Here is a 22,376-nt window from a genome sequence, read left to right on the forward strand (position 1 = left end):
CTTGGGGCTGACTTAGGGCTCGGTGAGACGGTATGTTGGGTGCCCTGGCTCTGTGCTCTAAACCCAGTGAGTGCTCAGTGACATTTCTGTTATTCAGGGAGGAAGAAGGGTAGGCAGAACGGCAGAGGTCATAACAGCCCTGCGCAGGGCCTCCTGCCATTGCTGAGTACCCCCTCCCCGTTTTGTCATCTGTCTCCCACCTCTCCTCTGTGTCTCTGGAAATCAGCCCCCTTCTCGTCCCTTCCCTACACCTTCCAGTGTTTCCCTGTTGGAGACTGCTAGGGATTCCTGCCCCTTCACTAGAGGCTTGGTAGGAAGGACGCCCATCCCCCTGGCCAGACCTTGTTTGCCTCTTTGGACATTGCCTTGGATTCTTTAGTCAAGTTCTCTAAGTTTCTTTTTTACTATCTCACCTCCTGGGACTTCATTCCTCTACCCAAGCTCTTTGCTTCTTGACTCTTAACTTTTTTTCACTTTCTACTCCATTGCTTCAGATATGTTATCCAATTGGCTTTACTTTAACATCTTTATCTTTCTAGGCCATTCTTTCAGCTATTTGTTTCTCTGTCAGAAAACCACAGAGCCCACCTCACACTTCTGTCTCCATTTTTTCCCCTTTTATGACTCACAGGGTTTTAGAACATCAGAATTAGTGTTATCTTCCCAACTTGCCTCAGACTCTGCGCTCTCTGACTTCCAGCTCTGGAACAGAATCAGGGATCAGTCTCTGGGCTCTACAGGAGGACCTCCGAGCTGACCACCATTCTGGCCCCTACCCCACATTCATCCTGACCAGAGCCTGTTGCCTTGGCTTGTCCTTCACGCACCTTCAGCTGCCCACTCACAGTAGCAGCCTTCCCAATGGGCTCCCTGCTCATGGTAGAGCTGCCTCTTCTGAAGAGAAAGCCCAGTCTCTTCTCTTGGCCCAAAAGGCCCTGCTCCATCTGGCCCCTTTAGCCTCTCCAGCTGTGTCTCTCTCCATCCTGCTCCCAACCTCAGCCCTTCTGGCCTCTTTCACTTCCCCGAACTCAAAAAGTGTCTGCACAGCACTTGCTGTTCCTTCCGACTGATTGCCTTTTTACCTTCTGCTTCTACCCTCCTTTACCAAACTCCTGGGTATTGGGGAAGCCTCGGCTTGGAGTACCATTTCCTCCCCAGAAGACTTCACCCCACCATCCCATCACCCCACCACACCCTTCCCAGGATTGGGTTACCCAGTGGCACTTTCCCTTCATAGCACCCACTGCAGGGAGAAAAGTGTTGATGGAGATCTTTAATGTTTTTCATGCCCAGTAGGCTGTGGATTTCACATAGGCAGGACAAGTTTGGTCTCGTCACCTTGGTATCCTCAGTACTGGCCCCAACATATTTTTTGACTAGAGTGAACAAGTGCTCTGTAAAGGTTCCGCATAGTTCCCACCAGCCTCTGTCCTCAGGGGTGGGATCAGGTGCTATCTGGGGAAGATAGGCCACTACAGCCCAACTGCAGCTCTAGACTCTGGGGGACTCTGTAGCTCAGATATAACTTCCCTCATACTAGTGACTGGTCAAGTAGCCTGAAATCTCAGGGTACTCACAGGCAAAAAGAAACAGTCCTTGAGAAGCACAGACATTTCAAAAGAAAGCTGCTATCAGGAAAATCATTAGAATTCATAAATCAAAAATTCAAAATCAGGAGTTCCCATCGTGGCGCAGTGGTTAACGAATCTGACTAGGAACCATGAGGTTGCGGGTTCGGTCCCTGCCCTTGCTCAGTGGGTTAAGGATCCGGCGTTGCCGTGAGCTGTGGTGTAGGTGGCTCGGATCCTGCGTTGCTGTGGCTCTGGCGTAGGCCGGTGGCTACAGCTCCCATTGGACCCCTAGCCTGGGAACCTCCATATGCCGAGGGAGCGGCCCAAGAAATGGCAAAAAGACAAAAAAAAAAAAAAAATTCAAAATCATTAGAATTCATAGATCAAAAATTCAAAATACACATTACAAAAGATAAGGCAGAATATTAGTAATATAAAACAAGAAAAGAGGGAGTTTTCTTGTGGTGCATTGGGTTAAGGATCTGGCATTGTTGGTGCTGTAGCTTGGACCACTGCTGAGGCATAGTTTGATTCCCTGGCCTGGGAACTCTCACATGCCACAATGTGGACAAAACAAACAAAAAGCCCAAGAAAATATAAAAAAGAAAAATAAATATAAGATAGAAAAAAATGTAATTGTTCTGAAACTGACACTACTTTATGGCTTGAACCTAGCCAGGGCCCAGATTGGGACTTGAACCCACAGTTTTTAAATTAGAACCACTCACCTGTATCTGGACTTACTGAGGTTCAGTTTCTTTATGCCTCTGCACAGAAGGAATTTAGCAAGAGACAAAGTAATAGGCAAGAAATAGATTCATTAAGGTAGGACACTTAGGAGTTCTTGTCGTGGCTCAGCAGTTAATGAATCCGACTAGGAACCTTGAGGACGTGGGTTCAATCCCTGGCCTCGCTCAGTGGGTTAAGGATCCAGCATTGCCATGAGCTGTGGTGTAGGTTGCAGATGCAGCTGGGATCTGGCGTTGCGGTGGCTCTGGCATACGCCGGCAGCTGTAGCTCCGATTGGACTGCAAGCCTGGGAACCTCCGTATGCCGCAGGTGGGACCCTGAAAAGAAAGACCAAAAAAAAAAAAAAATTGCTCACAAATCTTAAGCTGAATAACGCTTGTCTCTACTCCACATGGCATCATTTGGGGCTGGAGGACTCACTTTCAAGATAACAAGCAAATTGTTACTGACTGCAGGCTAAGAGCTCAGTGTGGCTGTGGACCAGGGCACTGGGTCCTGTGCATGTGGACCTCTGTCTGGACTGCTCAGCTTACTCATTGTGTAGTGGCTACAGCCCATGAGTAAGCATCCCTAGAAGCAGGGAGTAGAAGCTAACAGTTTAGGTCTAGGCCTGGAAACATGCACAGCATCACTTCTGCCATGTTTTACTGGTCAAGCAGAAACAAAGCCCAGGTTCAAGGGGTGGGGAGACAGAACTTCTGCTTCCAATCACAACTGCATAGCAGAGGCCTACAGGAAAGTTTACATACTGTAATTGTATATAGCATATAGTTCACAAAATGAACATACCATATAACCTGCACCCAGGTTAAGACAGAGCACTTTAACAACAACCCTGAGACCATTCCTCATGCCCTCTTCCAGTCATTACCTCCGCCACTGAGGATACCCTTATCCTGATTTTAACAGCATAGATCAGCTTTGCCTGTTTTTGTACTTTATAGGAATGGAATAATATGATAGGTATTGTTTTGTGTCTTGCTTCTTTCACTCAAGATTATTTTGTGAGATTCATGCAGGTTGTTGTGTCCAGCTATAATCTGTTCTTTTTCATTGTTATGGACTCTTCTGTGGAGTTGGTTTCTCTATTGTTGGGTTATTTTCAGTTTGAAATAATTAAAAATAGTGCTTCTATGAATATATTTGTTCATGTCTTTCAGTGCACATATGTGCAGGCATTTCTTTCTTTCTTTCTTTCTTTCTTCTTCTTCTTCTTCTTATTTGCTTTTTAGGGCCGCACTTGTGGCATATGGAATTCCCAGGCTAGGGGCCAAATCAGAGCTACATCTGCTGGCCTACACCACAGCCACAGCAACATGGAATCCAAGCCTCGTCTGTGACGTACATCATAGCTCACGGCGACACTGGATTGAACCCGCAACCTCATGGATACTAATCAGGTTCATTTCTGCTGCACCACAATGGGAACTTCACTTTTTTTTTTAGGGGTCTCTCTGTCCTTTTTTTTTTTTTTTTTTGGCTGCACTCATGCCATGTGGAAGTTTCCAGGTCAGGGATCAAGCCAGAGTAGGGACAATGCTGAGTCCTTAGCCGCTAGGCTGCCAGAGAACTCCTTCACTCTTTTTTTTTTTTCCTCCACTCTTTTTTTCTATCTTTTTGCCTTTTTTCTAGGGCCTCTTCCTGCGGCATATGGAGGTGCTCAGGCTAGGGGTCCAATCAGAGCTGTAGCCACCAGCCTACTCGAGAGCCACAGCAACGTGGGATCTGAGCCGCGTCTGAGACCTACACCACAGCTCACGGCAATGCCGGATCCTTAACCCACTGAGCAAGGCCAGGGATCAAACCTGCAACCTCATGATTCCTAGTCAGATTCGTTAACCACTGTGCCACAACGGGAACTCCTCCTCCACTCTTTTTAACGGTATTTTTATGATGAACATAAGTTATTAATTTTAATGAAATCCAATTTATCAGTCTTCCCCTCTATGATTAATCCTCCCTTTTTTTGGCCACGCCTATGGCAAATGTAAGTTCCCAGGCCAGGGTTTGAACCTGCGCCACAGAGCAACCCAGGCCACTGCAGTGACAATACAGGATCCTTAACCCGTGCAAGAGAACTCCTGTTATTGATATTTTTTATGTTCAGTGTCCCTATGTTGAGGTCACAAATATATTTTCCTTCTAAGAGTCTTATACCTTCTAAGAAGTATGTAATACTCCTGTCTTTTGCATTTGGACCAATAACATCTTCAAAGTAATTTTATTTGATATGTTACATTCTGTATAGTGTGAGCTAGGGGTCAATATTCTTTTTCTTTTCCCTGAATGGATATCCAATTGTTCCAGTTTGTCCTTATGGCTTCATCCTTATTCTCCTCTACCTCACATCTAGCTCTCCTGAGTAATTCTGGCCCAGCTTACCTGTACAGATTTAAGACCCAACACCAGATCAAGCAGCCTTTTCCACTGTCTCCTACATGTGCATAAAGTCTAATTCCTATAATAAATCCCTTATTTTATATCATTCATTGTAGATTCATTTATATCTAATCAAACACTGATACGATAAAGTGGGAAGACTCACTCTGCTGGATATCAAGACTTGTTTTAAAGTTGCTGTAATTAAGACTGTGGTATCAATACTACGATAAACAAATAGCCCAGCTAAATGGAACAGAATTCAAATGGACCCACACTTATATTGTCATGCTTATAAAATAGCTGGCACCATAGTCTCTCTCCTAAATTCAAGTTCCCATGGAAATAATTTAAATCTGGTTCTGGTCCATCCTTATGGGTTAGGAAAAGCAAAGTGGCCAAAGTGGAAAGTCTGTAGCAAGCTGAGCAGATGGCAGTAAACTCCTTTTTACTTCTTTTTGTTTTGTTTTGTTTTGTTTTGTTTTTAGGGCTGCACCCGCAGCATATGGAGGTTCCCAGGCTTAGGGATCCAATCAGAGCTACAGCTGCCGGCCTACAGCCACACCAGATCCGAGCCACATCTGCGACTTACACCACAGCTCACGGCAACGCCGGATCCTTAACCCACTAAGTGAGGCCAGGGATGGAACCCACAACCTCATAGTTCCTAGTCGGATTTGTTCCCTTGTGGTGCAGCAGGTTAAGGATCTGGCATTGCTTACTACAGCCAGCTTATGTCACTGCTGTGGCGCGGGTTTGATCCCTGATCCGGGAACTTCCATGTGCCATGGGTGCAACTAAAAAAAAAGACTTGCTTTCCCCTTCTCCATTAAAAAATCAATTGAACAAAAAGTCAGAGGACCTTACCTGAAAAATCTAAAATTTTACACACTTTTCTCTCTTGATATTTCCAAGCAAGATAGTTTATCCTATACCAGGTATCACCTTCTTAAAAAAAAAAAATTATGGGCGTTCCTGTTGTGGCACAGCAGAAACAGACTCAACCAGTATCCTTGAGGACTCAGGTGGCCTTGCTTAGTGGGTCAAGGATCAGCATTGCGTCAGCTGTGGTGTGGGTCACAGACACACCTTGGATCCTGGGTATCAGTATCCGTGGAGTAGGCTGACTTGACTTGACCCCTTGCATGGGAACTTCCATATGCTGCAGGTGCAGCCCTAAAAAGAAAAAAAATTAAAGAGAGAAATACCCACTGTCACACTCCATGATGGGATCAACTCTGAACTTGATTCCTTTGTGCTCTTCTGTGGGCTCAGGCTTTTAGTATAAGAATAAGATTGTGAGAGTTCCCATTGTGGTGCAGTGGAAAGGAATCCAGCTAGTGTCCATGAGGATGCGGGTTTGATCCCTGGCCTCACTTACTGAGTTAAGGATCTGACGTTGCCATGAGCTGTGGTATAGGTTGCAAATGTGGCTTGGATCCCATATTGCTGTGGCTGTTGCGTAGGCTGGCAGTAGCTCCGATTTGACTCCTAGCCCGAGAACGTCCATATTGCACAGGTGTAGTCCTGAAATTTTTTTTTTTTTTTTTTAAAAGGATAAGGTTATGCCATGGGTGTGGCAAAAAAAAAAAAAAAAAAAAAAGTAAGATGCTTCTGCTCTTCCTGAGAGTGACAAAGCTGGCCAATGGGAAACACCCAACTTGAACACAAGACTCCTCACCAATCAAGAGACCACCAGACCAGTCCCCCTCCCCATGAAGAAGGGACACTCACACCTGGCTCTGTACCCAAAATGTTTATTCTCAGCATATATATGCTTGTGCCTGGAGGACTAGGAGGGGAACTTTGTGAGACGTTGCCACAGTGACTTCTGGGGGACTACCTAGGTCACTAGTGCCACAGGATGAGGATTGAAAAAGTCGCAGCTGCCACCAGGCCTAGAATGAGGTTTGGGGAGGCTTTTGAGGGCCTCTGGGGGGCCTGACTGGTTGGCCACTTGTTTCCCGCCTGGTGTGTGGCCAGGTGTTTGTGCTGAGGCCGAGTCAGGAGGTGGGAGTGGCAGGACTTGCCCACCTGCCTGTTTGGAAATTCATCCTCCACTGGGCTCTGGCCACTGTTTTCCTCTCTCACCTGGGGAGTGACAGTTAGCAGCCTGTGGCTTCCGCAGCAACCCCCACCTGCTCAAACCACCGAAACCATCCTTTTGTCCAGGCCAGCACACCTGTTCTACTTGTCTGAAGACCCGCAGCAGGTTTCCACGAAGGACACCCTGAAGCTCTTCCTCCCTCCAGCCGTGCTTCAGCAGCTCCTCTACCAGTACTGGGTATGTGGACACGTCCTCCAGCCCCTGTGGGAACCTGTGTGGCCACCAGCTGGGTAGCTGTGGACCCTCAGCTCCAATCATGGCCTAGGGCCCATCCTCACATGAACCCCAACCACATATGGGAAATTAAGGACTATATTCTTCAGGCTACTGAATGCAACTTCGGAAGTTCCATGAAGACTGGGCTTGTGCAGCATTAACCTGCTGAACAGATGTTCAGTCCACAGCAGATTGGCTGGGCTGGGGTGGAGCATATGCTGGGCAGATGAGTTCTCCTGGGAGGGGGTGAGGTACTTAACAAGGGTGATGATCTGACTCACTGGGCCACAGGAGGGACGGGGAGAGTCTGGGAAACAGACCCTGGGAGCAGGAAGATGGCAGGTGAAAGACCAGAGTCTGTGGTGGTGGAGGCCTGAGGATGGGAGGACCATTGGCTAGGAACCTGAGACTAAAGGACTCCCCACCATAGCCCTGTCCAAGATGAACTCCAGGGAAACACTCACCGGCCAGATCCATCATAATTTCCACTAATCCCAATGTGCTCAGATCCAATTACTGCCCTGATGTGGTCAAAGTGATCTAGGGGGTGACAGTTCGTGGTGGGCACCACGAGGCTGGAGTCAGACCCTGGGATCAGCCCAGGTCTGGGGAAGCTCAGTATGGCCAGTTCTCCTGCCAACAGCACTCCAGGACACAGTAGCCAACTCCACAGAGTATTCCTACTGTGAGTTCTCAGGTGGTCACAGGCTAGACACTGGACCCAGAGTGAACCTCAGAGCAACCACCCCTTTGGGTCTTTTCCTGCCCAGAAGCCGTCCTGCCTCTGGGTGAGTTCCTTGAGGGTCTGCTTGCAGGACTCTGCCTAGCCTGTCTGAGATGTGGCAGCAAAAGTGAGAGGCAGAAGCAGTTGCCTCCCCTGTACCCATCAGCACTTACTGTGGCCCCAGATCTGGGTGGAAGGGCAGTGAACAGCTGTGTCTGCTCCCCTGGGCTGTTGGGAGTCTTGCCTAATGCCCAGCAGGTGCGCTAGATGGCCAGAGCTGCCCTGAGGGCTGTCCCAGTGGCCACAGGCCAAGCTATAACCACACAAGGAGTTGAAGTGGGACTCACCTGCCACCGTGGACACATTAGCAAACAGGTTACACTGCAGCACCCCCATGGACAGTGACACCATCACAATGCCACCATTCTTCTTCTACAGGGATAAAGGAATAGACACTCAGCTTGGCCCTTCTGGCCTGATGGCCTGCCACCTATGCCCTGGGGGCTCTGGTAGGACACGTGGTGAGTTCTGCTTCAGGGGTTAGGAAAGTGAGCTTACCTCTCTTGATCTCTGGGTAGAACTTATTTGGCTTTGACTTTCAGAGACGGAGAGTTAACCAGCCTTGGGTCTAAAGGTAAGTGAGGCCTGGGCTGGTAGCTTTGTTCAAGGTCAAGGATCTTTGGCTGAAGCATGCCTCGCCCTGGGTTTGAGGGCTGGGGTGGCTACTCACCAGAAGCTGCAGGATGTCATCAGGAACATTCAGCATATTGTCACACACAGCCCTGGCAGCTGAGTGGGAGAAGATCACAGGGGCCCTTGACACCTTCAGGGCTTGCCGCACCAAGATGTCCGACCCGTAGGACAAGTCCACCATCATGCCCAGGCGGTTCATTTCCCCTATCACCTTCTGCAAGGACAGGTGTGGTTGTTTTTTTTTTTTTGTTTGTTTGTTTTTGAGGGGAGGGGTCAGGAGGGTCACATATGTGTGCACATATCTGTAGGGGATAGGTTGGGTAGGTTATGGAACAAGAGTCCTTACCTCACCAAAGCTTGTCAACCCACTGATGTTGGTGTAGAAGTGGTGTTGAAACTTGGTGGAACTCTCTGCCCTGTAAGACAGCCACGGGAGGACAGTCTAACAGGCCACATTCTGGCTAATACAGCCTGGACATCCAGGCTCTCTGTCCATTCATCCCATATCCAGAACAGGGCGGGATCTGGACCAGCCACCTTCCGGGAATGGGAGGGACGCTGAGAATCCAGTCTCCCTCTGTGGACCCCCTCTGTCCTCGTCTCTCTGGCATTTTCCCCACCTTACATCTACTATTCCACCCTGGCTTGGCGCTCTGCTCACCAGGGTGTGCTGCAGGTAAATGTGAGTGTCAGGTAGCGTACTCCCAGCAGGTAGAAACTTCGGAGCACAGAGAGGCTGCTGTCCAGTGAGTGACCACCTTCCACGCCAATAAGGCAGGCCAGCTTTTGAGTGCTGCTCAGTCCTAGAAGAGGGAAGGGAATCAAGTAGTCGGAGACCAGGGCCAGAACCAGCAGAGTGAGCCCCTGACTATCTTAACCATTCCCCAGCCCACCTTTGGCTGAGGTCACAAGCTCCAGTTCAGAGTAGGAGGCACACATGCGATGAATGAGGTCAATCTGCTCCAGTGTGAGGCGCACAGCATCCTGGTCCTGGGTCTGGCATGGGGCATAGGCTGACCAGAACTAGGGGTTGGCCCAGGGGTCCAGAATGAGATCAGAGTGGTCTCCAATGTCCTTGGCCTGCTACTCCTCCTCAGCCCCCAAGGTACTCATTTGGGTCAGTGGCCCCGAGTGTAGCACTGCCTGCCTGATCCTGTGGTACCATGATGAATATTCAGCTTGCTGTCAGTAGCCAAGCTGGAATCATGACACATCACTGCCTGCTGTTTGTCCATGTGCAATGTGAATGCCCTGAGGCCAGTCCACCATATCCTTTTTGTTTTCAGAGTCACCACACTCACCAGGGATTTTCTGATCACTTTCTGGGTATTGTGACTACACAGAACCTGGGCACCTGTGCAGCTGTCCTGTCTTGACCTGCACCACCCCTACACTCCCCAGCAGCTACGTGATGGCACATAGTGTTTCCTATGATAGTCACCCAGAGGTCTGTCTACCCAGGTTCCTGTGGCCCCCATATTCCCCACTGGCCACTATTTGTGTCCCTGTGGTACCTGTGCACCCACGAGGCCATCCCTAAGCTTGTCCAGGCTGGTCTGGCCAAGACTCAAATTGCGCAGGTTAACACCTTGTAGCTTGTTCTTGTAAAACTGTTTCAGGAGTGAGGGCAGGTGGTTGTGGCTGGGGTGTTAAGACAAAGTTAGAGTGGGGACATGTCAGCATGCCTAGGCCTGTCCTATCCCACCCCATCTCCCCACCTCACACAGTTGTCCTGAGTCACAGTTCTTGGGGTTGGGGACGGTTTCCACCAGCAACCTGGTAATAGGGGGAAAGGCACCCATGGGTGATGGAGGAGAGAGGGGTGGTGTAAGGGTGCCTTCTCACTAGCACTTCATGCCTAGTACATCCTCCCCTGCCCAGAGTCAGGTTCAGCCCGCACACTGCAGCTACAGCTACGCACCCATCCACAAGCGGGAAGTCCCGCATCAGGGCCCTTGCGCGTTTCTGCAGACTCTGGACTCCCGGGGTGCCTGGCGCTATAGGGGCCCTGTCTGGCCTGGTTGAGGCACTAGGGATTCCCCGCATGGTCCGGGCGCTACGGGCGCCTAGGGTGGTCTGGGCGCAGGTTACTGGCCTCAGCAGAAGCCACAGAAGGAGCTGCAACGATAGCAGAGGCCGCTGGCCGAGCGCATGGGGACTCTTGAGGCCTAAGGGCTGCATTCTGTGAGGGATCGAACAGGCGGGCAGGGGCCGGGCTCGAGAGCCTGAGGGGCGAACAGGGTCAGAGGGCGACGATGGGGTCCCGACCGTTGACGTAGGCGACTCAGCTGCGTGGTCTCCTGAGGAGGGTCTCGAGTCAGAACGCTGGGTGGGGCGCGCGGGGATCCGCAGTGCCGCCGCACAGCGTGGCCGCCAGGAGGCGGTAGGGCCTTCCCGCCTCAACATGGCCGGCCTCTGCCTGGAGCGCCCACTAGCGACGCATCGGAGACGCCCTTCGCCCCCGCGCCCCCCGCCCTGTACCCACCTGCTGCCGAGCTTGTTGGATCTTACGACTTCGGAAGGAGGTCTTTTGGGGAAATGGAAGGGCCCAGGAATGGAACAAATTTCACTTCTTGCCAGACAGGTCTCAGATCCATGTGGGGTTTTAGTTGCAGGGATATGCTCTGCCTGCTACTAATTAAATATTCCATGAAACTCTAGGAAGAGTTAGAACTCAGAAGAGTCCGTTAGACCTGCATGTTTTGACAGAAGAAAGATTCCAAATATTCCATATATATATATATATATATTTTAGGGCTGCACCCGCAGCACATGGAGGTTCCCAGGCTAGGGGTCTAATCGGAGCTACAGCTGCCAGCCTATGCCACAGCCACAGCAATGCCAGATCTGAGCTAAGTCTGCGACCTATACCAAGCTCACAGCAATGCTGGATCCTTAACCCACTGACTGAGGACAGGGATCGAACCCTCAACCTCATGGTTCCTAGTCGGATTCATTTCTGCTGGGCCAAGATGGGAACTCCAGAAAGATTCCTTATATTTTTTAATAAAAGTGAAATTCAAGAGCAATTTTTATGGGAGAACTTTTTTTTCTTTTTTCTTTTTAGGGCGGCACCCACAGCATATGGAGGTTCCTAGGGTAGGGGTCCAATCAGAGCTGTAACTGTTGGCCTACACCACAGCCATAGCAACACGGAATCTGAGCTGAGTCTGTGACCTACACCGCAGCTCAGGGCAACACCAGATCCTTAACCCACTGAGTGAGGCCAGGGATCAAACCTGCTTCCTCATGGACACTAGTCAGATTAGTTTCTGCTGAGTCACCACGGGAACTCTATAGAAGACCATTTTGTTTTAGCATCTCATATTGAAATTTGTTTCTGTACATATGTTAATATGTGCGGGGGAAAAAAAACTCTTAGAGAAATACACATACTAAACCTTAGTTAGCAGTAGCTGTCTTGGAAAGGGGGTTACCAACTCCCTGGCCAACTTCTTTTTTTTCTTTTTTCGCTGTCCTGCCACATATGGAGTTCCCAGGTCAGGGATCAGATCTCAGCTGCAGTTTCGACCTATACCGCAGCTGTGGCAATACCAGATCCTTAATCCACTGTGCTGGCCAGGGGATCTAACTGCCCCAGTGTTCCAGAGATGCTGCAAATTGTATTGCACCACAGTGGGAACTCCTCTCTGGTTAATTATGTCCCATCTTTTTCTGTAATGTGGTCATCCTGCTGAGGGTAGTCTAAGGCAGTGCTGGAGAGGGCTGGCCATGATGGTAAGAGTGAAATGGAGGCACTAGAACAGCAGCTGAGCCTTGAAAGGATGGGGCTTGAATCCAGCAGGAGAGTGGAGACAGTATCCTAGATTGGCCAGCCCACAATCATTTGAGCCGGACGATTGTGCTGCAGGGGGAGAAGCTGGAAGAGATACTCCAAGGCACAGAGTAGAGAGACAAGGTTGGGTTAGTGCCCTTGGTGCTAAGAGCCTGAGGCTTTAGTCTGACACATGACTTTACCTGGGGCAGAAATCTTCCTTGAAGACAAGTTGGTTTCCAGGCTGGCCTGGCCAGTATAATTCATTGTTTTCTGCAGAAAAAGTCGTGGTTTGGGGGACGTGACCTCAGAACTGCATTTGGGTGGCATTTGAGCGTCTCGAGCCTAGATCAGTTCCCAGCAGACTGAGAGGGACCAACCACACAGACTGAAGTATAGTCTGGGTGTCCTCTCTTTTGCATCTGCCTCTGTCTCCTGTTCTCCCTTCTGGGCTCTCTGATAATTGGGCCTCCCCTTTGGGTGTCCGAAGGACCTTGGCCTCTGGTAACCACTGCCCTCTGTACATTGCTACCTCTTTCTCATGCCTTGGGGTTAAGGCACAGTCTTCCCCAGATGTCTCCAGCTTACCTTCCTCAGCTCAGGAGGGATGAAGGTAAGTTGTGTAGGGGAATATTTGTTTATGTTCTGGTCTCTCATACATCTGAGCCAACCTGCCATGAAGGACTTCTTTTAAGCGATGTTAAACAATATAATGAATGATGACTTTTCTAATAGTTTATCAAAAGTGCAGCTTTTCACATACATTTGTTTCCTATATTAGTTTTAGGTGAAAGGAGAGGAGTTCCTTTTGTGGCTCGGGGGTTAAGAACTCGACTAGTGGGTTCGATCCCTGGCCCTGCTCAGTGGGTTAAGGATCTGGCGTTGCCACAAGCTGCAGTATAGGTCACAGATGTGGCTCGGATCTGGCATTGTCGTAGCTGTGGTGTAGTCTGGCAGCTGCAACTCTGATTCAACCCCCTAGCCTGGAAACTTCCATATGCTGCAGGTGTGGCCCTAAAAAGAAAGAAAAAAAAAAAAGCGAGCACATTTATAGTTAATTTTAAAAGGTTATCAAATCAATGCATAAACAACTTCAAATGTCTGGTTTTGGTTGACTAAGTAAATCAAAGTTACATTCCTTCTGACAATAACTAGAAAGGTTGGGCCAAATATAAAGACGATTTTCCTGAAGGCATCAGGGAGTCAATAAGATATTGAAAAATTATTTGTTGAGGATCCAGGGAGGGTGGATACCCAGAGTTGGGCCAGGCCTTTGGGCTATTTCTTCCAACTAGGGGTTTTGTGGGGCTAATGAAATGGAGATTAGTATCCAGGGTCCACTAAGAGTAAGGGAGAACCTGATGAGTTCGAACACAAAAGAACACACCGAAAGGAAGGAGTGAATCATGCCTCTGAAAATTCTGGTTATTAAGCAATTGTCTCTGAACTCCAGATTCAGCCTTCTGTGTTTGTGTTTTTGTTTTTTTTGTTTTTGTTTTTGTTTTGGTCTTTTTAGGGCCGCTCACCTGCAGCATATGGAGATTCCCAGGCGAGGGGTCAAATCAGAGCTGTAGCTGCTGGCCTATACCACAGCCACAACCACAGCAGTGCTGGATCTTTAACCCACTGAGAGAGGCCAAGGATTGAACCTGTGTCCACATGGATGCTAGTCAGATTCGTTTCCACTGAGCCACGTCGTTGGGAACATGATGGATGCTCCCCTCACCTTGAACTCTTTTTTTTCTTTTTGGGGCCAAACCGGAGGCACATGGATATTCCCAGGCTGGTCCAATTGGAGCTACAGCTGCCAGCATATACCACAGGCACAGCAGCATTGGATCCGAGCCACATCTGCGACCTACACCACAGCTCATTTAACTCACTACACCTTAACCCACTGAGTGAGGCCAGGTATCGAACACACAACTTCATGGTTCCTAGTCGGATTCGTTTCTGCTGTACCACGATGGGAACTCTGGCCTTGAACTCTTGAAACCACATTTCCTAGCTGCCTAGCTGGCTTCCTATTACATTCTGCCAATGGGAGTCACCAGAGAAAAGGAAATGGGAAGACGGGAAGAAAAGGGGATTGTCTCTCTCATTTCTTTTTTTTTTTTTTTTTTTTTGTCTTTTTGTCTTTTTGCCATTTCCTGGGCTGCTCCCGTGGCATATGGAGGTTCCCAGGCTAGGGGTCTAATCGGAGCTGTAGCTGCCAGCCTACGCCAGAGCCACAGCAACGCGGGATCCGAGCTGCGTCTGCGACCTACACCACAGCTCACGGCAACGCCGGATCCTTAACCCACTGAGCAAGGGCAGGGACTGAACCTGCAACCTCATGGTTCCTAGTCGGATACGTTAACCTCTGCGCCACGACGGGAACTCCTTGTTTTTGTTTTTTCTCTTCCTGCCAGTGTTGCTCCAGCAGTGGCAGTTGGCTGCAAGTTCCAATTTCTTCTGGCCATTGTAGAGTCGCCCCGTCACGCTCACTCAGAACCTCCTTACTGAGCAGAGCCCCATCCTCAGAGGTCTGAGCCCCAGCAACCAACGTAAGGCCCTCTCTAAGCTTCTAACTCATAGTAACCTCCACCTCTTCCAGTTTTCTCCCAAATGGACCCTGAGCTGATCAGCTCAGCTTGGAAGGATTTGGAATGAAATTATAAAAAAAAAAAATCGGAGTTCCCATCGTGGTGGAGTGGAAACGAATCTGACTAGGAACCGTGAGGTTGCAGGTTCGATCCCTGGCCTCACTCAGTGGGTTAAGGATCCGGCGTTGCTGTGGCTGTGGTGTAGGCTGGCAGCTGTAGCTCCAATTCAACCCCTGGGAACCTCCATATGCCACAGGTGCAGCCCTAAAAAAAAGACAAAAAATTAAAAAATAAAATTAAAAAAAATTTAAGGGCCTCACCTGTGGCATATGGAGGTTCCCAGACTAGGGGTCAAATCAGAGCTGCAGCTGCGGACCAACACCACAGCCGCAGCAATGCCGGCTTCTTAACCCACTGTACTGCCAGGGAATTCCTCTCTCCCTCTACTTCTGTTGGGCTGAAAATGTGTTTACTTTGCTTCTTCTTTTTTTTTGGCCACTATGTGCAGTGGTTTGTGATGAGTTCTTAGTTCCCAAACCAGGGATTGAACCCAGGCTATAGTGGTGAAAGCACTGAGTCCTAATCACTAGATCACCAGGGAACTCCTCTACTTTTCTTAAATTTTTTCTTGTTTTTTTGGCCACGCCTGCGGCATGTTTAAGTTCCTGGGCCAGGGATTGTTCCCAAACCATGGTAGTGACCCAAACCACTGCAGTGACAGTGTCAGATCCTTAACCCCCTGTGCCACAAGAGAACTCCTACTTTTATTCATTTTTGAAGAATATTTTTACTGTTCACAGAATTCAACATTAATATTTACTTTCATTCATCAGGTTAAAGGTACTCCACTGTGTACAAATTTCCATTATTTCTGTTGAAAATTCAGTTGTCACTTTAATTTAACCAGTTAATGGAATTTGTTTTAATATGGCAGCCTTTAAGATAATATTTTGTCTTTGGCTCCTTGAAGTTTGACTTGGAAATGCATTTGGCATTACTGTGAACAGTGCTGCTATGAATGTTTTTTCCTATGCCTTTTGGGGAGCATATGTATGCATTCCTCTTGGATATATGCTTGGGATGGAATTGCTCAGTCATGGCATATGTGTAGATTTTTAATATGAACTATTATTTTTATTAAATAATTATTTATTATCACATTATTATTATTAGCTCTCATTAACTCAATGTATTAATTCAATTTTGGCTGTTATTAGTGCAGTCATGGTTATCATGAATGAACTGGGGAGACTTCCCATGGTGGTTCAGCAGAAACAAATCTGACTAGTATCCACGAGGACGCAGGTTCTATCCCTGGCCTCACTCAGTGGGTTAAGGATCTGGTGTTGCTGTGAGCTGTGGTGTAGGTCACAGACACAGACTGGATCTGGCATTGCTGTGGCTGTGGCGTAGACCAGCAGCTACAGCTCTGATTTGACCCCCTAGCTTGGGAACCTCCATATGCCATAGGTGCAGCCCTAAAAAAAGACAAACTGGACCGGGGGAAGATGGGGTGATTGTCTTAAGTAGCCTGAGGTGCCCAGAGAGAAGTAGTCCCTAAGAAGCAGGGGAGAGGGTGGGTCCACATCCAAAGCAGTGATGCCATTGGAGGTCCATGGCCCATTAAGTAGCCTGACATTCTGGGCTCTGTCCAAATAGGAACAAAGATCATTTGTGATCTAGGCAGGTTCTCTTCTTGGGAGTCTGAACCAGAATTCCCTGAAAGATCCCCAGGTGGTGGTCAGTGGGTCAGGAGCTACTTGGGGGGAACCCCGAGTAAGGTCCACCTTCCTGCAGCCAGAGCCACCCATGGTCTTCTTCCAGTGCTGAGCCAAACTACCTGGCTTTCCTCAGGCCACTGCCAACAGGTCTTCCTTGAGGATCTTGTGGCTGAACTGAAAGGTCCCCCAGCAAACACCAATATTGGGAGCCTGCACCACAAGACCCCACCCCAGAGAAGGATACACATGGTGATTCCATTTCTAAAACATTTATTTTCAGGAAATGTTTGTGCTTGCATGTGAGGGAAGGTTGTGGGATGTCTGTGGTGCCAAAGTGACATCTGGCAGGATTAAGTGAATCACCAGAGCCACAGAATGATGATTGGGAAGGCAGTAATAACTGTGAAGCCTGGGGCCATGTGGGGTGAAGATTTTGAGAATGGCCACTTAGGTGGCAAAATGGATTTCCTACTCATAGGAGTCTTGGTTAGTTTCTGGTCTGGAGCCAGATTCTGCCTCTGATGCAGACGCGGGAGGATGGAACGGCAAGAGCTGCCCAGCTGCTCATCCGGGAACTCATCCTCCAAAGGACTCTGCCCCTTGCTTTCTTCCTGTACCTGGTGGTGGCAGTTGGTGGGTAGTGGCTCCCACAGAACCCTCTCCCCAGTATACCTGCTTAGACCCCAGAGCTACACATTTGCCCAGCCCAGCATACCTGTTCCACCTGTTGGAAGACCCGCAGCAGGTTTCCTCGAAGGACACCCCAGAGCTCTTCCTCACTCCAGCCACGGCTCAGCAGCTCCTCTATCAGTACCGGGTATGTGGACACATCCTCCAGCCCCTGTGGGAACCTGTGTGGCCGCCAGCCAGCCAGCCAGCTATTGGGCTGCAGACCTGTTCCTTGGTCCTGGGTCAGAACCAAAGCCCTATGTGTCTAGGATTCACTGAACCCCAGCCCTGGTCAGCGGTCAGATATGGGAAATGGAAACCTGGAGAGAGTAAATGATTTACCCCTGCTCTTTATCCTTCAGAAGGAGGCCCCAGAAGCTCCTTAGAATATTCATCAAAACTCACTGAATTGTACTATTAAGATCTATACTTTATACTGAAGGCAAATTTTCCTTCCATTTACAAAACAAAGAGAAACGTTTTTTTTGTTGTTGTTGTTTTTTTTTTTTGTCTTTTTTTTGTCTTTTTTTTGTCTTTTGTCTTTTTGTTGTTGTTGTTGTTGCTATTTCTTGGGCCGCTCCCGCGGCATATGGAGGTTCCCAGGCTAGGGGTTGAATCAGAGCTGTAGCCACCGGCCTACGCCAGAGCCACAGCAACTCGGGATCCGAGCCGCGTCTGCAACCTACACCACAGCTCACGGCAACGCCGGATCGTTAACCCACTGAGCAAGGCCAGGGACCGAACCCACAACCTCATGGTTCCTAGTCGGATTCGTTAACCACTGCGCCACGATGGGAACTCCTGTTTGTTTGGGTTTTTTTTGTCTTTTCTAGGGCCATTCCCACGGCACATGGAGGTTCCCAGGCTAAGGGTCTAATCGGAGCTGTAGTCGCCAGCCTATGCCAGAGCCATAGCCACGCCAGATCCGAGCCTCGTCTGCGACCTACACTGCAGCTCACGCTGGATCCTTAACCCACTGAGCAAGGCCAGGGATTGAACCTGCAACCTCATGGTTCCTAGTCAGATTCGTTAACCACTGTGCCACGAGGGGAACTCCAACAAACAGAAGCTGTTTAAGAACTAGGTTGACCCTCTGCATACACAGACCCAACTGCAGGCAGAGAAGATGGTCGGCCCATACCAGATCTTGCTAAGAGTCTGCTCAGAGGCTGTGGGTCTGCTGGCACCAGATGGGTGCAGATGCTGGGCAGATGAGCTCTATCTGGTGGATTAGCCAAATATGATGACCTAGAGTAGGGCCAGTGGGCTAAAAAACAAACAGGAGAGCCCAGGAAACGGTCCCTGGGAGAGGGAAGATGCCATTTGTTCCAGAAGACTTGAAGCTGTTGTCAAGGCCATGCATGAGGACCACAGTTTGGTGGCCATGGGGGCTGTGAAAACCCCACTGCTCCACAACCAGCCCAAGTCAAGCCACAGGGAAGCACTCACCGGCCAGCCCCATCATAATCTCCACCAATCCCGATGAACTTGGATCCAATGACTGCCCTGATGTGGTCGAAGTGATCTGAAGGATGGAAGGCAAGCAGTGTGGGGCTTCCAGGGCAGAGGTGGGGGTGGGGACTGGCCTCCATTGATTCCCCTTATTACAGCCTGTGGGCCACATAGGCCAATTCCTTCATGGCCTGGCACCTGGAGTGCCAACTTGAGGGCCCTGAGGTTTGGCCTGAAGTCATCCCAGCTGGTCTTGGCTTCAGATTTGAAGTAGACCCCAGAGCGACCTGTCGGGGCATTTCCTTTCCGAGAGTCACCCTGCCTCCCAGTCTCCTTCTCATGGATGTGGAGGATGAGAGAGGGCCAAGAGTACAACGGACAAAGACCCCAGATCCTCAAGGAGCTGCCCAGTCCCTTGGCCAGAGGCAGGGCCAGGCACCTTAGGAGCCCCCTGCAGAGGCGCAGATGGGTGGCACCTGGGCCCTATGTCTGACTGCCTCTCTCATACCCATCAGTATCAGTTTCGATTCTGCAGCTCCAGTTGCACATGGCAGCAAGGTGCTGTGTGCTGTCCGTTGTTGGGTTTGGGGGAGCTTTGCCTATTGCCAACACATGGATCAAACCACTGAGGCTGTTCTGGGGTCCTCCTCAAATCTGCATCCATCTTCATGTCCAAATCAGAGCTGTTCAGAGAGCCCAGGGTGGGGCTTACCTGCCACAGTAGACACGTTGGCTAACAAGTTGCACTGTACCACCCCCACGGACAAGGACACCATCACGATGCCACCATTCTTCTTCTGCAGGGGTGGAAAAATGGACACTCAGCTTGACCCCCAGCACAATCACCTGCCTTTTCACTTTCTCCACTCCCTTGAGGAAGTATTCAGCCCTGGCTCTGAGGTCAGAGGAGACGTCTTAGTTTGTGTGAATGGTGGAGCCTCAGCCCTGGTCTGGCTGGTGTCTTGGTCTTGGGGTTGCAGGTTTATAGAAATATTTACCGCCTAGAACCCTACCTAGGGCTCAAGAATTCAGGGGCTGTGGATTTCGGGTTTGGGAGACAGATGTTCCGCCTGGGATTTGATGAGATTGAGGGAGTAGAGGATGAGGTTCAAGGGCTTCCGGTTTGAACCTCTTGCTTTAGGTTTGAGAGCCAGGGCATTCTCTCACCAGAAGCTGTAGGATATCATCAGGAACATTCCGAGCGTTCTCACACACACCCCGGGCAGCTGAGTGGGAGAAGATCACAGGTGCCTGTGACACTTCTAGGGCTCGCCGGGCCACAGCGTCTGAGACATGGGACAAGTCTACCATCATGCCCAGGCGGTTCATTTCTGCCACCACCTTCTGCAGGGACAGGTTGGGGAGAGGGCATCAGGGCTGCATTTATCTGTAGGGAACAGGCAGGGCATGTACATTCATGTGGGGCAGGGTATGGAACCAGGGTCCTCACCTCACCAAAGCTGGTCAGCCCGCTGACGTTGCTGTGGAAGAGGTGGATGCCTTTAGCCGAGCTCTCAGCCCTGCAGGATGGCCAGGAGGTAGTTTGACTAGTGGCTGTGGCTTGCTACTAGAGCCTAGATAGAAGGTCCACTGAGACCCTCTGCACCTGCACTCCCTGGAGCAAGAGCAGGGACCCAGACTTGGCTATGCCTGGCAGTGGGAGGGCCCTTCTGGGGATCCAGTCTTGTTCTGCAAAGCCCCACTCCCCTCCTGACTCCAGGGCGGATCCCAGGGGTAAAGCTCGAGTGTGGGTCCCAGCGTGATCTTGGGCGATCTCTGCCGCACTGGGCCCATACCATCTTCCCTGTGCTCACCAGGGTGTGTTGCAGGTGTGGGTGAGTGTCAGGTAGCGCACACCCAACACATAGAAGGTACGCAAGACGGAGAGGCTACTGTCCAGTGAGTGACCACCCTCTACTCCAATGAGGCAAGCCAGCTTCTGGGTACTGTTCAGAGCTGGGGGCAGGTAGGTCAGAGGATCATTTTCAGAGACAAGTGTAGCTTAATCAAGTCCCTAACACCTACCACCACCAGTCTGTCTACCTTTAACGGAGGTCACAAGCTCCAGCTCAGAATAGGAGGCACACATGCGGCGGATGAGGTCAATTTGCTCCAGGGTGAGGCGCACAGCATCTCGTTCCTGGGTCTGGCATGGGACGTAGGCTGACCAGAACTGGGAGAAGGCCAGGGGTTGGTTTGGGCAGGGCTTGCTGTGGAATTCCTTGGGTTTCTCGTAGCCTCCACAGCTAGCACAGCACTCACTGTGCCCAGAAGTCATAGGTAATGTGTTGTTCATTCTGTGGTACTTGGATGGCCATAGGTTGGCTCGGCATGACCCCGGTAGCCCCCAGCATCCATATCATGGCACTTTCTAGGTTCATCATTGAAACTGAGTTCCCATGTGACTAACTTGTTGTCTCTGAGGCCCCCACGATCCCCCACATTCCCCAGCAGCCATGGTGGCAACGTGTGTGTCCCTTTGGTACCTGGGCACCCACGAGACCATCTCTAAGCCGGTCCAAGTTGGTGTGGCCGTGGCTGAAATTGCGCAGATTAACATCCTGTAGCCGGTTGTGGTAAAACTGCCTCACGACCAGGGGCATGTCGTTGTGGCTGGAGGGAGGTCAAGGCAAATGGTTGGGCTCCTTTGCCTTTAGTATCAGGCAGAACACGTTCGTTGCCTGGCCTGGGCTGTCCCAGGCTCCCCCATCTCTGACTCTCACACAGCTGGTCACACTAAGACCAACTGATGCTTGGGCAAGGGGTTCCCACCAGGGGCGGGGGTGACAGAGGAGGGAAAGGGCACCCATGGATGATGGGAGAGGACATCCAGGGGTGGTGTGAGGGAGCCTCCTCAGTAGCTCTGCCTGCTCTGGGTGTCCTTCCCCGCTCAGGGAACGGCCAGGGCCCCACCAGCCACCGCATCGCCCTACGCACCCGTCCACGAGCGGGAAGTCCCGCATCAGGGCCCGCGCACGCTCTGGCAGACTTGGGGCCCTGGGGGTTCCCGGCGCGGTGGGGGCGCTCGGGGCGCCCGGCGCCGTCTGGGCGCGGGTTACTGGCCGCAGCAGCAGCCACAGCAGGAGCAGCAGATGCAGCAGAGGCCGCTGGCGGAGCTCGCGGGGACCTTGGAGGCCCCTGGGCCGCATGCTGCGCGGGGCCGGGCAAGCGGGCAAGGGCGGGTCTCCAGAGCCTGGGAAGGACGGACGATGGGGTTCCGCCGATCCCCACAGGCTACCCAGGGGCGCAGCCTCGAGCGGAAGGAGAGCGCACCTTGTCCCAAGACCTCCCTCCCGCACCCACGTCCAGGCGCGAGGAGAGCCGCAATCCCTCAAGCACGTCCGCCAGGGGGCGGCACCGCCCTCCTGCCCCCTGTTGAGAAGGGGCCAAGCTGGCCTCCGAGAGCCCATTCGCGTCCCTTCGCAGGTTCCCTCTGCCACTGCTCCTCTTCCCACCCCGCACCGCGCCAGGGACCCGCCCCAGGTTGCTCTCCCCCTACCTCTAACCTTGCTCTCCAAGAGAGAGAGTCTGGGGTGCTTCTCTCAGAGAGTGGCCTTCAGCCCCAGGCCTTCCCAGAGCACATCTTGTCCCCATCTGCCGGCAGCCTGCCCCGCCCACCCGGAGGGCTGCGTGCGAGTGTCTCTATGGCCACAGTGCTGTGGTCTCCAGGATTCCTGGTGCTGGGCAACGTGGGGTGGGTGTGGGGGAGGAGATAGTTTCTGGAAATCCAGAGT

At 50.8% G+C, this 22,376-nt stretch overlaps 2 protein-coding genes and 1 long non-coding RNA gene across 10 annotated transcripts in view; 1 reads left to right on the forward strand and 2 right to left on the reverse strand.

Moving 5' to 3' along the window:
* Positions 1 to 22,376, forward strand: part of LOC110260945 (uncharacterized) — a 43,577-nt gene that overhangs the window by 5,086 nt on the left and 16,115 nt on the right. The window contains exons 2-3 of one of the 2 annotated variants that reach the window (XR_002344576.2): positions 6,873 to 6,984; positions 8,186 to 8,268. This is a non-coding gene — a long non-coding RNA (uncharacterized LOC110260945). The remainder of the gene's footprint in view (positions 1 to 6,872; positions 6,985 to 8,185; positions 8,269 to 22,376) is intronic. The other variant, XR_014805841.1, reaches the window with a different exon arrangement.
* DPEP3 (dipeptidase 3) lies at positions 6,442 to 10,956 on the reverse strand. 2 transcript variants are annotated; one of them, XM_021094118.2, is made up of 10 exons: positions 10,362 to 10,956; positions 9,955 to 10,081; positions 9,334 to 9,463; positions 9,102 to 9,243; positions 8,787 to 8,856; positions 8,478 to 8,654; positions 8,095 to 8,179; positions 7,488 to 7,563; positions 6,883 to 7,018; positions 6,442 to 6,791 (listed from the first exon to the last, which is right to left on the reverse strand). In XM_021094118.2, exons 1-10 carry the CDS (start codon positions 10,844 to 10,846, stop codon positions 6,552 to 6,554), a joined length of 1,668 nt encoding a protein of 555 aa, XP_020949777.2. In that variant the 5' UTR covers positions 10,847 to 10,956; the 3' UTR covers positions 6,442 to 6,551. The 2 variants fall into 2 exon arrangements, 1 of the variants encoding a protein (XP_020949777.2); XR_014805757.1 differs by lacking the exon at positions 7,488 to 7,563.
* DPEP2 (dipeptidase 2) lies at positions 16,775 to 22,238 on the reverse strand. 6 transcript variants are annotated; one of them, XR_001303628.3, is made up of 11 exons: positions 22,149 to 22,238; positions 21,580 to 21,835; positions 21,129 to 21,255; positions 20,686 to 20,815; positions 20,457 to 20,598; positions 20,093 to 20,162; positions 19,810 to 19,986; positions 19,355 to 19,439; positions 18,640 to 18,715; positions 17,237 to 17,428; positions 16,775 to 17,138 (listed from the first exon to the last, which is right to left on the reverse strand). XR_001303628.3 is itself a non-coding variant. In XM_003355779.6 (11 exons), exons 1-11 carry the CDS (start codon positions 22,234 to 22,236, stop codon positions 16,881 to 16,883), a joined length of 1,545 nt encoding a protein of 514 aa, XP_003355827.2. In that variant the 5' UTR covers positions 22,237 to 22,238; the 3' UTR covers positions 16,775 to 16,880. The 6 variants fall into 6 exon arrangements, 5 of the variants coding, with proteins under 5 accessions (XP_003355827.2, XP_013843966.1, XP_020949779.1 ...); XM_003355779.6 differs by having other exon boundaries at positions 17,237 to 17,372; XM_013988512.2 differs by having other exon boundaries at positions 17,237 to 17,372; positions 22,142 to 22,238.

Source organism: Sus scrofa, chromosome 6, assembly GCF_054392235.1.
Source record: "Sus scrofa isolate SSC_HxYL_T2T_F1_AM1 chromosome 6, Sscrofa_HxYL_maternal_Yorkshire_Landrace_v2.0, whole genome shotgun sequence".
NCBI lineage: Eukaryota > Metazoa > Chordata > Mammalia > Artiodactyla > Suidae > Sus > Sus scrofa.

Excerpts from the sequence above, each read along its gene's own strand:
- DPEP3 (XM_021094118.2), bottom strand. The coding sequence starts at position 10,846 with ATGTTGAGGCGGGAAGGCCCTACCGCCTCCTGGCGGCCACGCTGTGCG. Across the intron at positions 9,464-9,954 it reads ATGGCCTCGTGGGTGCACAG|TTCTGGTCAGCCTATGCCCC; the intron begins GTACCACAGGGA and ends GCCAACCCCTAG. Across the intron at positions 8,180-8,477 it reads ATGACATCCTGCAGCTTCTG|AAGAAGAATGGTGGCATTGT; the intron begins GTGAGTAGCCAC and ends TTATCCCTGTAG.
- DPEP2 (XM_003355779.6), bottom strand. The coding sequence starts at position 22,236 with ATGGGGACAAGATGTGCTCTGGGAAGGCCTGGGGCTGAAGGCCACTCT. Across the intron at positions 19,987-20,092 it reads GGCTGACCAGCTTTGGTGAG|AAGGTGGTGGCAGAAATGAA; the intron begins GTGAGGACCCTG and ends CTGTCCCTGCAG. Across the intron at positions 18,716-19,354 it reads CAACGTGTCTACTGTGGCAG|ATCACTTCGACCACATCAGG; the intron begins GTAAGCCCCACC and ends TCCATCCTTCAG.